Below are 16830 nucleotides of genomic sequence, written 5' to 3' on the forward strand. Positions count from 1 at the left end.
TTATGTGCTAGGTGCTATCATAGGAGCTTGGAATACAAAGTTGAAAAGACAGAAGCGCTACAGTCAGGTAGGAGAGACAAACATTCCAACAAACAACTGCAATACACATAATCATTGTTAAAGACAGTGGTTCAAGAGCCCAGATATAAGGTGCAATCCAAATAGAGGGTAAGGCAGGAGAAGTGCTTGAACCCAGGAGACCAAGATTGCAGTGAGCCAAGATTATTGTGCCACTGCACTCCAGCCTGGGCGACAGAGTGAGGTCTTGTCTCAACAACAACAGCAACAAAAAAAGATAAAGAAAAAAATCAAGAATTCCCAAGTCTGTTCGGGTAAGTCAGAGAGGGCTTCATAGGGGAAACACCACATGGTTTAGTTAACAGATGAATAGGACTTAACCTGCTGGATTCTCAGAGGAAAAGCATGGAAGCAGCTGTTCTGTCCCGTTTGCAGGAGTATGTTTAGTTCAGCACTGCTAAGAGATAAAGAACAGGACTGGAACATATTTGAGAATGGGAGGCAGCAAGGAAACAAATGCTAAAAGTCAGTGATGGGAGACAAAGCGTATGTTTTGGACGCACTCCTTGCCAGATGCTCTTTCATCCTCAAGTCTAGGTCAGTGTTTTTGACCACCTGCATCAGAATCCTCTAGTACCTCACTGTTCAGAGTTTGGTTTGTGAACCAGCAGCATCAGTTTCACCTCGGAGCTTGTTAGAACTTTTCTCCGTCCCACTTCCAGGCCTGTTGAATCACAGTCTGCATTTTAATAAGACCCCCAGGTGATTTGTAGGTACATTTAAGTTTGAGAAGTACTACTCTAGGATACTTGTTAGACATGAAGATGATTAAGAAGGTCTCATCTAGTAAATCAGAATCTTTGGGTTGAGACCTATGCTCCCTAGGAGATTATAATTCAGAGTACATTCGATACTGCTATGGGCAATGGGAAGCTATGGAACAATTTTGAAAAGGAGAGTGACATCCTCAGATTTTCCTATTAGAAAAGGAAACAATACACAAAGTATGATTTGGGGGAATGTTGGTGACACCGTCAAGAGAGAAAGGAGACATCAATTGACAGGAGTGATTTCATCAGAGAACTAGGACTAGAAGCCACACCAAAGCTGTGAAGTGGAATGAGGGGTGGAGTCCAGAATTTCCGCAGTAGATCTGCAAACTCCAACATGTGACAGGCAGGAGGGAAGGACAGTGATGGCTTTGAAAGTGGCTGCGCTTGGACCAAAGTTTTATAACAAGTTTCTCATGTTTGTGACTCACGTTTCTCATTTGAATCACATTGCCAGTGTGAAAGGGGCAAATGTATATTGTAATTAAGTCATGACATTAGAGAGATAGAATGATTTGGAACAGATATTGATTCCTTAAAATGCTTGTCCTTTGGTAACTGGAATAACTTTTTGGAGAAAAGACCTATTTTGTTGAAACTTGCATGTGAGCTTCATGAACTTGAGCAAAATAGAGGTATATTGTATTTAGGGAAATATATGAAAACCAATCCTCATCAGTTTAAGTGAAGTATCATTAAAAAGTAGAGTCTGAGCATTAGGTATGACGAAAAAATAGAGCACAATTTATAAGGAGATGTAGTAAGTTATCTGTCAGAAAGCAGGCTATACTCTGATGAATATACAATGTGCCATCTTCTCTAATAAAAGGCTAACAACAAATTAGTTTCTCCCCTCCTTTCTGTACTTAATCAGTGGTGTTCCATTACCAAACTACAGTTTTGTTTTGTTTCTATCCTGCACCTTAGTCTTTAAAGTTGTTGAGTTTTCAGGTCAGCTTAATAATTCTGTCAGAACCAAAGGACCCACAGCTGTCACAAAAGTCTCAGTAGAAATTGGTCTCACATAGTATTCTCAAGAGTTTAGATGAGTTTCATCTAAACTTCTAAAGCAGTTAAAATTTCTCAAGTAGTAGACTAGATAGAAAAGAAAATAACTGAGAGAGTGTTAAAACCTACATGTTCTGAATAGGGAGATCAGTCAGATGTAGAAATGTGGGGTATTTTGAGGGATGCAGATAAGCAACACTCAGACTCTTACATCTCAGTCGCCAGTGACATGTGCCACTGGAGAAGAACACATTAGTCTGGAGGAGGGCATAGAGCCTTCTGATTTTCTAGCACCGAGACTTGCAGGCACAGGTCTCTCAGCACTGTCTGGGCTCTGCCAATGCAGCCTGGGTGCTTCCTGCACAGCTACTGAAAAGAACCTTGGTATGTAGGGAATAAGTTTTTATTCTGGAGTTTCCTGTACCCTCGGGATTTATCCATTTTATTTACAGACTTCATCTAACTTTTAATATAGTTTAATATTTGGTAGATAACAACCAACTAGATGAGAAATTACACTATTAAATATATTTAACCTTGCTAACAAAGCTTTCTTACAGATATGCTTTCAGATCAAGCACATTTGTTGCAATTATCCTTTACCCATCTATAAATATTTCAACTACCTACTCTTAACTACCAAGTTCAAGATCTGCAAAACAGTTCAGTAAAAATGAGTAGGGCTATGAAAACAGTCATAAACAGGGTAGGGCCAGGAAAAGTAGTAATTATACTACTGAATGCTTTAGATTGGAGCTAATTATGGTAGAAATACAAACCAAAGCTTCAGTGCCAGAGTTCAAATACAATTCCCTAATTAAAATTGAGTTTTGTATTGACTGATAGTGATAAGATACAGCAAAATAAAAATTATCCATTCTTCACATACGATTGCGAAGGCCTTTAGGAAGACCTTCGCAATCGTATGTGAAGAATGGATAGTTTTGGCACTTCTGTAAATTGCTGGTGGGTGTGCACCTTAGAGAAACCTTGATTGAGGAATTGCATGTTTTGGGAATCTACCACACAGAATTACTTGCACATGAGTGTGAAGATAATGTATATGAGAATATTTACTTCAATTCTGTTTTTCCCATGAAAAGTTGGATTCAAATTGAAAATCCATTAAAAGGAACTTAGTTGAAAAAATTAAGGTGCATGGGACACTATGCAGCCTTTAAATAAAATGAAGTAGAAGGGGATGCAATTGCACTAATCATATAGTATAATATGCACATGCATATATATCAATCATATAGTATAATATACAAATGCATATATATCAGTGTCAATATACACATAATAATGTCTGGAAGAATATGTTCCAAGTAAATAGTAGAGCTTAGTATTGGAGATGACAATGAGTGACAGAGAAGATTGACATATTAGCTTATACACCTACATACTGTTAAATTTAAAAAATAGCAGTTAAGTATTACTTCCATAATTAAAATTACAAAGAAATTTTTTCAAAATAAATATTTTAATAGATTTTAAACTCTAAGTCCTTAACTTAGTAACTGACAAATTAAGTAAAAGCCTCAGAATTAAAGTTTTAGGTACCTGCAACTTGTAATTGGCTTTTAAGAAAGAACATATGAAATCTACTTTTCATGCCAATCAAGTTCTGTCCCTCCCACGCACAAGGGGGAATTTGTGCCGGGTATGAATTGACATATTTCACTTGCTAGCACTGAAGCATTTGGCTTTGATTAGAATCCAACTTAAATATTTACTTTATATTCACAAAATAATGAGAAATGAAACGACACTCTGGAGATTAAAATGCATATTCTTGAACAGAGAGGGGGAGGATTATAACACATGACTATGAATACAATCACTGGATTTAAAAAACACAGAACAATTCCTGTTGAATTAAAGCTCCACATTCCAGTTCCCTAACTAAAACTGTCCAGGGGAAATCATAAAGCTTTTTCAATAAATACAGTATAAGCACCTAATCTAGTTCCCTTATGACAGAATAAAGACATATTTTAAAAATATACTTTTTCAGTAGAGAAGTGGAGATTTCTATAATATTTAAAAATTTGAAGTACTTTTACAGGAAAATAGAGGTTAACACAATATTCCTTAATGATGATAGGCAGGCAACATAGCATATAAAGAAGAACCATTTAGTGTTTTTATCTTAAAAGTCCTTATAACAATTCACTTTCTCATCAGCTGTGGCCTACCCAGGCAAAGCTAAATGAAAAACAAAAAATAGATATAAATGAATGATTTGAGGAAATAATTACTTTGGCCTGACATATCTAGACATTTTAGAAATGAGTCTGCCACGTTAATGAAATTATCAAGATAATCTTGTGCGCTCCATTTTATCTTTTCACTTCACTGACCAGGACTGTGTGCACATAGCTGAGAGTGGACTTTATGTTGACTGCTATTCATCATAAAGCCTCATGGCAATGGCCTGTATGGGCCCTTTCAGATGCTTAACCATGTGTATACAATGCTACCATCTGACTGTGTCTGAAAGAATGGCAGGATTTTCCCTGTTGGCATTTCATAACTAACAAAAACATGACCTGCTTTCATATCAGAGTACCTCGTTCCTCCATAAACATATCTTGAATTTCAGTTGGGTTTTCCTCCCTGAACCCGAGATGGACACTATGCCAGGATAAGAAGCAGGAGTTTTTTACAATCATTGGAAAATTTGAAAGCTCGTGGTTGGAGATTACATTCATTTTGTTCAGTTATTGCCTTTGAAATCCTGCATTCTGATATTGTGTTCTTGTATAACATCTTTTGTTATTGCTCTACCACTTTGATGAAATGGAAATAACCACTCTTGAATATAAGAAAATTGCCCTTTTGATATTTTGAGTTTTGGTAAACTCTAAAACTATAAGGATTATAAGATGCTCAGGAAGTGCTGCTAGTTTTAATGAGGAGTTCCCAGAGAAAACTCAACTCTATCAAAAATGTTTTGAGCAGCATAGACAATCAGATCAAACTTGGACAAAGGTATTATCTTAAACATTTATCTTAAAACATAAAACCTTCCAGTATTCAGAGAAATACAGCTGTTTCAAATGTTCCATTTTTTCCATAAAATAATAAAATTCAAAAAGTTTAGCTTTACATATTTCCAATCTTTACCTTGCTTCCAATAATAAAGATGAGAAAAATAAATGAAGAGGCTGTTAAACCAGGCATTTGTAAAGATTTATCTTTCTCCATTGAATCACTTACTTTGAAATGACATTTAAAACTCCAGAATGGTTTAGGCAGGTATGAGACAAAGTTATTTTTATATTTCAAGAAGACAGCTTTATAAAATAGTAACAAAAGGCTTTTCACAATATATTATGCAAAGAATAATGAAGTTGTATTAAACACCAATTTAAAAATATATTGAAACTTGTGGAGAATTTGGTCTTATAAAACTAATGTACTGATTGAAATAACAATTCTTTTTCTATGAACAAGCTAATGAGGCCCAACTCTTTCTGGAGTGAAATACATGACTGAGCAAAATTCATGGAAAAAGATAAATCCCTTGAGATCTCAATTTATATTTTATTTTATTTTAGAACTCCTACTCTACAACATTAATTCCAAGGTAGATATATATTAGACACTGCTCTTTTTCCTTCTTAAACAAGTAATGTGTTTGATCTTAAAGAAACTTACCACATAGCTCTTCTGTGTCAAGATTGCTGAAAAGATGAAAAAAAAAATGTTATTACTTTGGTAATATTTTTAACTAAGGTTTAAAATAGTTACATAGTCTCCAGTCTATATTGCTAATTGATGGTATGTAATTAGGGTATTTTTCTTACAAATTCTCTATTATTTAAATAGTCATAGGTCAATTAACAATGATCATGTCAGATTCTTTAGACAAATAATTTCTGAGATTTGTGTTTCCCTCTGCAACATGATGGGAAAATTAATGTACTTTGGTAAAGAATATAGGCTCTGGAGTCAGAATGCCTGAGTTCAAATCCTGACTCTGCAATTTACCTTCTATGTGACCCTGGGTACTTTATATCTCTGCGTTTCAATTCATCTGACCTAAGATGGGGATAATAATAATAATTTCTGGTTTATGGGATGTTGTAGGGTTTAAATGAATTAATACAGAAAGCCCAGGGCCGGGTGTGGTGGCTCATGCCTGTAATCCCAGCACTTTGGGAGGCCGAGGCAGGTGGATCACGAGGTCAAGAGATCGAGACCATCCTGGTCAACATGGTGAAACCTCGTCTCTACTAAAAATACAAAAAATTAGCTGGGCATGGTGGCACGTGCCCGTAATCCCAGCTACTCAGGAGGCTGAGGCAGGAGAATTGCCTGTTCCCAGGAGGCAGAGGTTGTGGTGAGCCGAGACTGCGCCATTGCACTCCAGCCTGGATAACAAGAGCGAAACTCCGTCTCAAGAAAAACAAAAACAAAAACAAAAACAGAAAGCCCTTAAAACTGTAAGGCACAAAGTAAGCACTTGATGAATGAGCTATTATGAATCCCGACTTGATAGAATTGCTAGAATTTCCAACCTAAAGTCAATCTTTGAGGTAAGTTTGTGTCAATGCTTATTTCATATGATTTCTAAAACAAAATGAAAAATTACATTAGTTGTAAACTATATAAACCTATTATTCTTATGAAGGCAAGTGCAAAACATTAAGATGAAATGTTAGCAATATAATACATGACTGTCAGAAGAATAATGTCCTTTACCAAAAAAGGTATGGTATGGGAAGGCAGGTAGTTCAATATCAGATAATAAACTGATGTAACTTATTATACTATAACTTAAAGGAGAAAAATGATCATATTAGCAAATTCTAAATGGGAATAAAAAAATTGAACAGTAATTCATAATTTTTAAAAAATTTAAAGAAAATAGAACTCAACCTTGTCAAGATGCTGAAGGCTATTAAAGAGCAACTGCAAACATTAGTAGTTAACTAGAAATGGCTTTATACAGTTGTCACATGTTAATGCTCAATGTAGATATTCTTCCTAATCCAGTTGTCCGGTGGCCAGCAGACACATTGGTATGAACATTCCAAGCATTGAGTACTTTTACCAGCTCTGTCAGTCATTTTTAAAAGTTATTTTAAACTAAATATTGCATTCTAGACACAAAATATTTGATCTTAGATAAATTATATCTTCATAACTAAACGAATCTTCTTGTAAAGTAATATTTGCCACCAGGTGGAATATGTTAAGTCTTCTCCAGTAATTTTGGTCTGGTCTCCTATTCATTCATTCACTCATTCCACAAACATTTATTGCTATGTGCCAGGCATTATTCTAAGTGCCATAGATGTATGAGGTTGCAATAGTTACAGAGATCAATCTGTCAGATTGCTTGTGCCTAGAATCTTAGCTGAGACATAGACTCATAAAGTACATAAATAATTCAAATGCAATAATATAGCTGTTATGGGGGAAATAGAGAATTGGCAAAAGGTGTCAGGAAATATATCATAGAATATAAAATTGTGAAGCTAAATCTCAAAAATTAAATTGTTGAGCTAAATCTCTAAACAGGAGTAGAGGAGGCAGCCAAAGGAAGAACATCATTAAAAGAAACACTGTTTATAATCAAAATAAAAGTATGAAGAGCATGTCATTCAGTTTCAGAAAACTGAGTAGTTTTTTTTATTGGTTAGAACATAGATCAATAATGAGAAAATGGAACTACACAATGAAAGGTCTCATATGATCACCTAAGAAGTTTCTACTTTACCTTTCTGTCAATTAGGAATTATAGAATAATTTTTAAAAGGTTAATAACATGGCCATATTTGCACTTTAAATAGGCCACTGACAGATGGGTTGAGGTCGCACAGTGTTTTAGTCTGTTTTCACATTGCTATAAAAAAAACTGGGCTGGGCGCAGTGGCTCACGCCTGTAATCCCAGCACTTTGGGAGGCCAAGGTGGGTGGATCACGAGGTCAAGAGATCGAGACCATCCTGGTCAACATGGTGAAACCCCGTCTCTACTAAAAAGACAAAAAATTAGCTGGGCACGGTGGCGTGTGCCTGTAATCCCAGCTACTCAGGAGGCTGAGGCAGGAGAATTGCCTGAACCCAGGAGGCGGAGGTTGCGGTGAGCCGAGATCGCGCCATTGCACTCCAGCCTGGGTAACAAGAGCGAAACTCCGTCTCAAAAAAAAAAAAACAAAAAACAAAAAAAAAAACTACCTGAGATTGGTAATTTATAAATAAAAGAGGTTTAATTAGTTTGCGATTCCACAGACTGTACAGGAAGCATGGCTGAGGAGGACTCAGGAAACTTACAATCATGGCAGAAGGCAAAGGGGAAACAAACACCTCTTACATGGTGGGAGCAGGAGGAGGAAAGAGAGAGTGAATGGGTAAGTGCTACACACTTTCAAACAACCAGATCTTGTGAGATCTCATCACTATCACAAGAACAGCAAGAGGTAAATCTGCCCCCATGATTTAATCATGTCCCACCAGGTTCCTCCCCAACACCGGGGATTAGAAATTCAACAGGAGATTTGGGGGAGACACAGAGCCAACCATATCATTTCTCCCCTACCTCTCCCAAATCTCATGTCCTTCTCATATTGCAAAATATGATCAGCCTTTCTAACAGTCCCTCAAGTCTTAACTCATTTCAGCATTAACTTAAAAGTCCAAGTCGAAAGTCTCAGCTTAGACAAGGCAAGTCCTTTCCACCACTGAGCCTATAAAATAAAAAACAAATTAGTTACTTCCAACATACAATGGGGGTACAGGCATTGGCTAAATACTACTGTTTCAAAAGGGAGAAATGGGCCAAAACAAAAAGGGCTACAGGTCCCATGGATGTTTGAACTCCAGCAGGGCAGTCATTAAATCTTAAAGCTCCTAATCTTTTTTGAATGCGTATCTGATATCCAAGCCACAGTGATGTAAGGGGTGGCCTCCCAAGGCCTTAGACAGCTTCAGCCCTGTGATTCTGCAGGGTCCAGCCCCTGTGACTGCTTTCATAGGCTGGCATTGAGAACCTGTGGCTTTTCCAGGTCCAAAGTGAAAGCTGTCAGTGGATCTACCATTCTGGGGTCTGGAGGATGATGGTCCTCTTCTCACAACTCTAGCAGGCAGTGCCCCAGTAGGGACTCTATGTGTAGGCTCCAACCATACATTTTTTCTCTACACTGCCCCAGTAGAGGTTCTCCATGAGGATTCTACTCCTGCAGCAGACTTCTGACTGGACATCCAGGCATTTCCATTCATCCTCTGAAATCTAGGCAGAAGCTTCCAGCCTCAAGTCTTGCCTTCTGCACACTTGCAGGCTCAACACCATGTGGAACTTGCCAAGGCTTTGGACTTGCACCCTCTGAAGCAACAACTAGAGCTGAACCTTGGTCCCTTTTAGCCATGGCTGGAGCTGTAGTGACTGTAGCTGTGATGCTGAGGCTGCACAGAGCAGCAGGGTGCTAGGCGTGGTCCATAAAACAATTTTTCCCTGCTAGGCCTCCAGGTCTATGATGGGAGGTTCTGCTACAAAGGTCTCTGAAATGCCCTGGAGGCATTTTCCCCATCGTTTTGCTTGTTTACCTTTGGCTCCTCTGTACTTATGCATACTCCTGCAATTGTATGCATACATCTGCAGAAAATGGGTTTTTCTTTTCTACCACATGGGTGGGCTGTCAATTTTCTAAACTTTTGTGTTCTGCTTTCCTTTTAAATAAAAGTTTCAGTTTCAGATAATCTTTGTTCACACATAAGACCATATACGCTTAGAAGCAGCCAGGTCATACCTTGAATGCTTTGCTGCTTAGAAATTTCTTCTGCCAGATATCCAAAATCATCTCTCTCAAATTCAAACTCCACGAATCCTTAGAAAAGGGGCAAAATGCTGCCAGCCTCTTTGCTAAAGTACAGCAAGAGTGACCTTTACTCCAGTTCCAATTAAGTTCTTCATCACCATGTGAAACCATCTCAGCCTGGACTTCACTATCTATATCACCACAGACATTTTGGTAACCACCATTTAACAAGTCTTTAGGAAGTCCCACTTTCCCTCATCTTCCTATCTTCTTCTGAGCCCTCCAAACAGTTCAAAGATCTGCCCATTACCCAGTTCCAGAGTTGCTTCCACATTTTCAGTTATCTTTATAGCAATGCCCCACTTCTCCGTTACCAATTTTCAGTATTAGTCCCTTCTTCCAGTACTATAATGAACTACCTGGGACTGTGTAATTTATGAAGAAAACAGATTTTATTAACTCAAGTTTGGAAGGCTATACAGGATGCACAACTGGAGAGGTCCCAGGAAACTTACAATTATGGCAGAAGGCAAATAGGAAGCAAACATGTCTTATATGGCAGGAGCAGGAGAAAGAGAGAAAGTGAAGAAAGTGCTACACACTTTCAAACAACCAGATCTTGTGGAATAACATCAAGGGGGAATTCCATCCCCATGATCTAATCACCTCCCATCAGGTTTCTCTCCCAACATTGGGGATTATAACTCAACATGAGATTTGGGTTGGGACACAGAGCCAAACTAATGCAGACAGAAAAAGGGTGAAAAAGAGAGCAAGATAAAAGTTTGCAAGTTGCTATTATAGTCTGTGCTAGTTCTCAGAGTGGGGAATATAACTCAAGTGGTATACAAGGCCAGCCACTGAAGGGGCAAGAAAAAATAATTGAACTTCCATGTGTATTTACATTTACTATTAAACTTTTTTCATTTATCATTGTGTAATTTGACAAGTATAAATATTAATACAGTGGTGCATTTCTATAATTGATAAACAAATAAATCTATATACCTATATCTGGATTGCAAGCTTAAAAGCAATACCTAATAAGGGAGTTTGATTAGTAACAGTTCAGAAGCCTAGGAATGATAGACAGGCATGGGAAGAGGCATAAAAACCAAAAGACAGATGGGAAGGATTCTGAGCTAAAATCAAACAAAGTTGAAAATGTATTAGATTCATGATTAGAGAGTTTAGAAATTTTTAATAGTAACATTGCAAACATTTTGGTCATCAAAATATGTTATTTTCTAACCATAGTGTTTTCACAGCACTTCAGACTTGAAAAGGGCATGAAAGTTCACCTTATTTTTATATTTCTTTTCCTCAGAATGGTTTGCAGCTTCATATTGAGATTTATTTTGAAATTCCAAAGGAATGAACAGCCCTAATCCATTACTGAAAATGAAATTACTTGGAATATATCATACAACATAGCAGTTTATAATAATCTGCATGGCATTAGTTCCACTTTTTTTAAATAAAAAACAAGGTTTGTAAAATATTATACTGCTTGTGGACTCAAATATTCCTTTATTCAGCTGTTTTTATGCTACATTGTTAGTAGTGCGGAGTAAAACACTGTTACAGAAGGCTTACATGGGTGAATTCTAGTAGAATTGATTTCTTACTGTGATGTGTATATCCATTCTTTAGTAATACAGAATTTTAAAAAGAATACTAATCCATAGATAAGCCTAGTGTACATCTGATAGCATGCAACATTTTCCTGCTGCTTCTTATGTTTACAGCAAGAAATTCTATTTTAGTGATGCCATCAAATTAAAAAAAAAGCTAAATGGAAAGATGAATGCTAGTTACATAGTAAACATATTCTTGTTGAAAGAGAAACAGAGGGTTGTTATACAAGAATGTATTCTCAGCTAGATGCCAAATAAGAGTAAAGAACAAAGATGTTAATCACAGCCTGACTGATAATACTTAAAAGAGTGAAAACAAACTAAATACTCCTTAGATGAATACCTAAGTAAATTATATGTCATTGTAAAATCCTTAAAATGTATCTAACAAGTTGTCAATGGCTTGGGAAACTATGTTTAAAAGTTACATAAAGATTAAGCCAGATTAAAAATAGTATGCATTAGTGAGAATGGGTAATTTATAAAGCAAAGAGATTTAATTGACTCATAGTGCCACATGGTTCGGAGGCCTCAGGAAACTTACAATCATGGCAGAAGGCACCTCTTCAAAGGGCAGTAAGACAGAGAATCAGTGTCAGCAGTGGAAATGTCAGACATTTATAAAACCATCAGATCTCATGAGAGCGCACTATCACAAGAATAGCATAGGGGAAACTGCCACCATGATTCAATTACCTCCCACCATGTCCCTCCCACAACACATGGGGATTATGAGGTTTACAATTCAAGATGAGATTTGGGTGGGAGCATAGCCAAATCATATCGTGGCATATATACAATGATGAAAACATGTATTTTTAAAGCTCAGAAGAAATGAGCAGCAATGGCCAAAAGTGGGCCACATTGCTTCTGGATGCTAGGGATTACGGCGGGATTGCTCTTCTGTCTTTACAATTTTCCATATTTTTTTCCTCTAATCATGATATTTCATTCATAATGGGAAAAATAAAATAAACATTGTGATTAAAAAGAGAAGAAATCAGGAAAAGTAAGAGGTATGAATTATAAAAGTTAAGTTTTGTAGTTATTCTGTTCTTATATTATTTCCTACACACCTATTTGGTATAAATTGCATTTGATATGTGAGTTTGGACCAGACTCTCAATTTTGCCACAACATACACAATTAAATACCATTCATTTACAATCATTAGGGGCAGTTGAAATTGTTTTGATTTTATTCTTCTATATTGGGCACTCCAAGTTCTGATGATCCAAATTCCTAAGAAATATGTTTACTGATCAGGAAAATAAAAAATATTTGGAATATGCAGTCTGATGTCTGTTGGGAATTCAGGATCCTTCTATTACCCCCTTTTTATATGCCAACTCTCAATTCTAGAGTACTATCTCAAAACAATTTTACATTCAGAATAATATTCTTAGTTACCTGTTAAGTGTTTTTCTACAGATTAGCTTTCTTTATCACTTCAATTTATAAATAAGAACAAAGGTTTGTGACTTCTTATTAAAAAGCCACTGTTCTAAACTCCTCCTTTGCTTTTTCTGATTATACTTAAGCTTATTTTTAGCTTCCTCTGCTTCAAAACTAAAATTTCCATACAATGTGGATTTAATTACGAATCTTTAAATTCTAACTCATGTTTTACTGAGTTTCCTCTTCTTCACCCATCAATCTGAATATTAGCAGTGCAGAAGAATTTTTTTCAGTTGGCAAAATAGTCTGCTAAACACTGCTACACTCCTTAATAGCTTAAAGGGGTTAATTGGGGCTTACAAAGACATTTACAACAGTGTTTGAGGCAGAAGAATCTGACCCAATAAGCAACACTATCAACTACTCTGACGGAAGTAGATGCACCCATTGGTTTATTGGCAGACTAGCAAGTAACAAATATGCTCAGCCATTATTGTGTTCTCCATTTTACAAAGTAATATTATAATATTTAATTTCATAAAGATAATTTGAGCAGATTATGTTCCATTATCAAGAAGGAAAATGTGTTGGGCTGGTTCTGGCACACTAACAGAATGGCATCAGTGAAAATCAGCAGATGCAGAACTGGGAGATTAGAATAGTCAAGTAGCTGACCTTGCAAATATTTTTGAATTGTTCATAATTCCATGAATTATAGTTGTAATTGGTTATATAAGAATCAGGTTAACAGCAAAGGGACAGAAAGGACTGTAGGAAACAATGACCTAGATTTAGATATGCCTCCTACAATAGATCAGATGCTGCATATACCAACTGAAATGAATTGAGCTCTATGAACTGGGTGAATTTAATCTAGAAGAATGTGGTGACGTAATAGATGCAACCAAAGGGATATCAGGAACAGATGTTATTCCAATAGCCCAATAGGCAGGTGCCAATTGTTTCAGTCACCAGAGTCCTGAGCCCATAGCTGAACACAATGGCCTCGCACAAATACAGGCCTTGCTTCTAGGAACAAGGATAGCGTATGAGTTATTAAATAGGGTCTTGAAGTGCGTAATGAGCTGAGAAAGCCATAACCAGGGTAGAAGAGGAGATTGGTTCCTATATAATCAAGATAAATACTCAGTTGTCAGAAGCAAGATGATACATAAGGTCAGGCTGTCAACATAGTGCAACATGGCGTTGAGTTCCAGCATGTAAGTAAACAGAGATGGAAGCTCTTCAAATCCCTTCTGCTTGAGATCACAACTATTCCTAGAACCCTGAGTGGGTCAGAGCCTAAATATATAGACGGCTATGGAGACTTGTATTAGAGAGCATTTGGCATCCAGCTGGCTTGAAGTCTGTCGTACAGAGGGTATAGTGATCATCACACGCTCCTCTATCAGGAGTCTATAGGAGTCCAGTCTATAGGAGCTCTCATAAGCAAGACTCTGAACCTTTCTAATTCTGGGGCAAATTAGAGTCAGATTATTTTCTTATGTAAACAAAGTGCCTCATGTATGAGAGAGAAAACGGAATTGGAAAAGCAAACCATCTTATTTTTCTCAAGTTGCTGGGAGCACTTCTTCCCTTTACTTTTTCCTGATTGAATTCTTGCATATGTTTTCTACCACCTGCTACTTCTTATATTTGCTGGATTCCATGCTTGTTCTGCTCAGCCATTCTTTCATTCTTCTGTAACATCATCTCTCTATCTTTGGGGAACTTGCCTTTAATGATGTGTTTGTCGTGGAGCTATTGATCATAGTTCTCCATTTGTACCCTACCCCAATCTAACCCACCCTGTCCACAGGCACATGCATAGATGTATTCTCCTTTCCCCTTGACTGTGAGAAATGGTACAAAGTTGAGCACATTGCATAACTGGGGCCACTGGAGTACTCCTTGGCTATTTTATATCTACTCTCTTAGGCTCACTTATCTCTGAAATGGCTAAGGTAAGATAACATAAGCCTTGCACCATCAAAAGCTATCCTCTCTTCCCCACTAAATGGTAGAATCCCATCTATGATAAAACAGCATAAGACAATCCTGACAAAGAGATCTCCCTCCCTGCCCCCCTCCCCCCTCCTTCTTTCCCTCCTTCCCTCCTTCCCTCCTTCCTTCCCTCCCTCCCTCCCTCCCTCCTTCCTTCCTTCCCCGTTTTTTTGTTTTTTTTTTTCCCACCAGAGAGTTGTTTCTTAGCCATTTCTTTCTCCAACTGAAACTCTTCCCGCGCCTCACAATGTTCTCCAGAGCAGTGCTTCTTAGACTTTCTGTGGTAAAGGATAAGATTCTTACATTTCCATTTCCTGCCACACTGATATTTTTGTTGCAACATATAAAAACTAATTACTAAATTGTGTACTTGAATGTTGTAGCAATAATTGCTACAAAATTGCTACAAAAGTTTCTAAAAACTCTTCTTCTAAAAAGTTTTCTTCCTATCTCACTATAAACAAGTAACACTTTGAGGACCAGCATCAGTCTGTAAACCACACTTTGAGCCACACCAATATAGATAGCTGCTAGAATTCAAATGGGTTCTAATACTTCTGTTTTAGTTTTCAGAATGTATTTCCAAAAATGTGGGTTGTATCAGAAACATTAGCACAATACGGAATAAAAATTGGCTTCTATTTCTGGTAGAACTAATTCTTATTCTGCCATCAGTAAGTAGTCACCATTGTCTAATCTCTTAAAATAATTGGATTTTAGAAAATCCTATTTATCCCAATTTTTACTGAAAAAAAAAGATTCTAGATTTTAAAAACATGGGAAATAATGTAAAGAAAATATTAAATATAATAACACTCTCATCTCTTTATTACTTAATGGAATTTCCATATGAAATGGTCTATTTTGTTATATATAAATTGTTTTTGCTAATAAGGGGGTTCCACACCAGAGCTGGGTTTAAGTTTCAGAAAACTCATTCACATATTTTTGTAAGTATACAAAAGCATCAGAAAATTGTCCTAATTTAAGAATGCTTGATATGACTCAAATGTCTTAATCCTTTCAAAAATTGAAAAGAACTCAAAGAAATAAGAATGTTACTTTAGAGAACAAGAAAAATGATGGGTTTAGGGCATGTTTATACTTTCATATTTATGCAATAAAAATTGTTTTGCATAATTCTGAATCTGGCATGCCTCATAAAATACATGCTCAATATTTCTACTAGTATTCTAAAACCAAATGTTGTGGGCTTATTTCAAATATTACTTTGCTTTTGAGAAACGAGTCTTTGTCACCAGGTAGATAGTATAAGAAAGGCAAATAGAAACGTTCCAGAAAATTGCTCAATATAGTGGAGAAAGATTGAAGGTGAAAAGTAAATTATTTTTTTTTCTTCCTTCAAATCAGTATTGTGTTTTCACCAAATCCATTCAAGCACTTGAGATGGACAAAGGGGGACAATTCATTCTTCTGGGGTTTACATATACTGATGTTACTGGAAGGGGAAGATTTTGTAAAAATTAAGCAATATATAAAGTTTAAAAAAGTAAAATGTTAATTATAAGTGAAAGAGAAGGAAGATCATTGTATGGGAACAAAACACTTGATATGTATTTCAGTTTTCTCATGTGCTCATAGCAAGTTGTCTTATATTCTGAACTTTGTATGTGAGTTGGAGGTAGGAAAGTAAGGGAAATACTTTGTAAAAACATTTTAAACTTTTCATATACTTTATATTTCCAATGTTCAATAGAATTGCTTCCATTCCACTTATTAATTTATCCCCTCAAAATATAGCTTGTTAGTGAGCTTATATTTTAAAAATTCATTCTCAAAGGAAAAAACTATGAATTCAAACAGAAACAAATACAAAAGTCTAGGTACATATGCTGAACAATCTATTCCTCCAATAGTCTGCATATGCCCCTTCAGGACCATTGCCCCTTCTTTAACATATGTCATTGGTTTGTTTCATAAAATGCCTCATTTTACTAAGGTTTCTGAAACTAAAAATTGCAAGTTTATTTCAAATATCACCCTTCCTATTGAGAATTCCACCTTTTTCATCATACAGGCAGAATGCCTGTGTGTTTAAGTGAGTAATACATGTGTACCGCACAACATTCAAAAGTAAAAAGGTATCTGAATGAAACATCTGTTTGCCTCCCACTTCATTCCCTAGCCACACAAGAACATCTATTATT

At 36.5% G+C, this 16830-nt stretch overlaps 1 protein-coding gene across 1 annotated transcript in view; it reads right to left on the reverse strand.

Annotated features, from left to right (window-relative positions):
• NECAB1 (N-terminal EF-hand calcium binding protein 1) overlaps positions 1-16830 on the reverse strand; it is a 166544-nt gene that overhangs the window by 88041 nt on the left and 61673 nt on the right. The window contains exon 4 of the mRNA XM_002759058.7: positions 5520-5545. Coding sequence (XP_002759104.1) covers positions 5520-5545 — 26 coding nt within the window. The remainder of the gene's footprint in view (positions 1-5519; positions 5546-16830) is intronic.

The sequence above is a fragment of the Callithrix jacchus genome, chromosome 16 (assembly GCF_049354715.1).
Source record: "Callithrix jacchus isolate 240 chromosome 16, calJac240_pri, whole genome shotgun sequence".
Taxonomy (NCBI): Eukaryota; Metazoa; Chordata; class Mammalia; order Primates; family Cebidae; genus Callithrix; species Callithrix jacchus.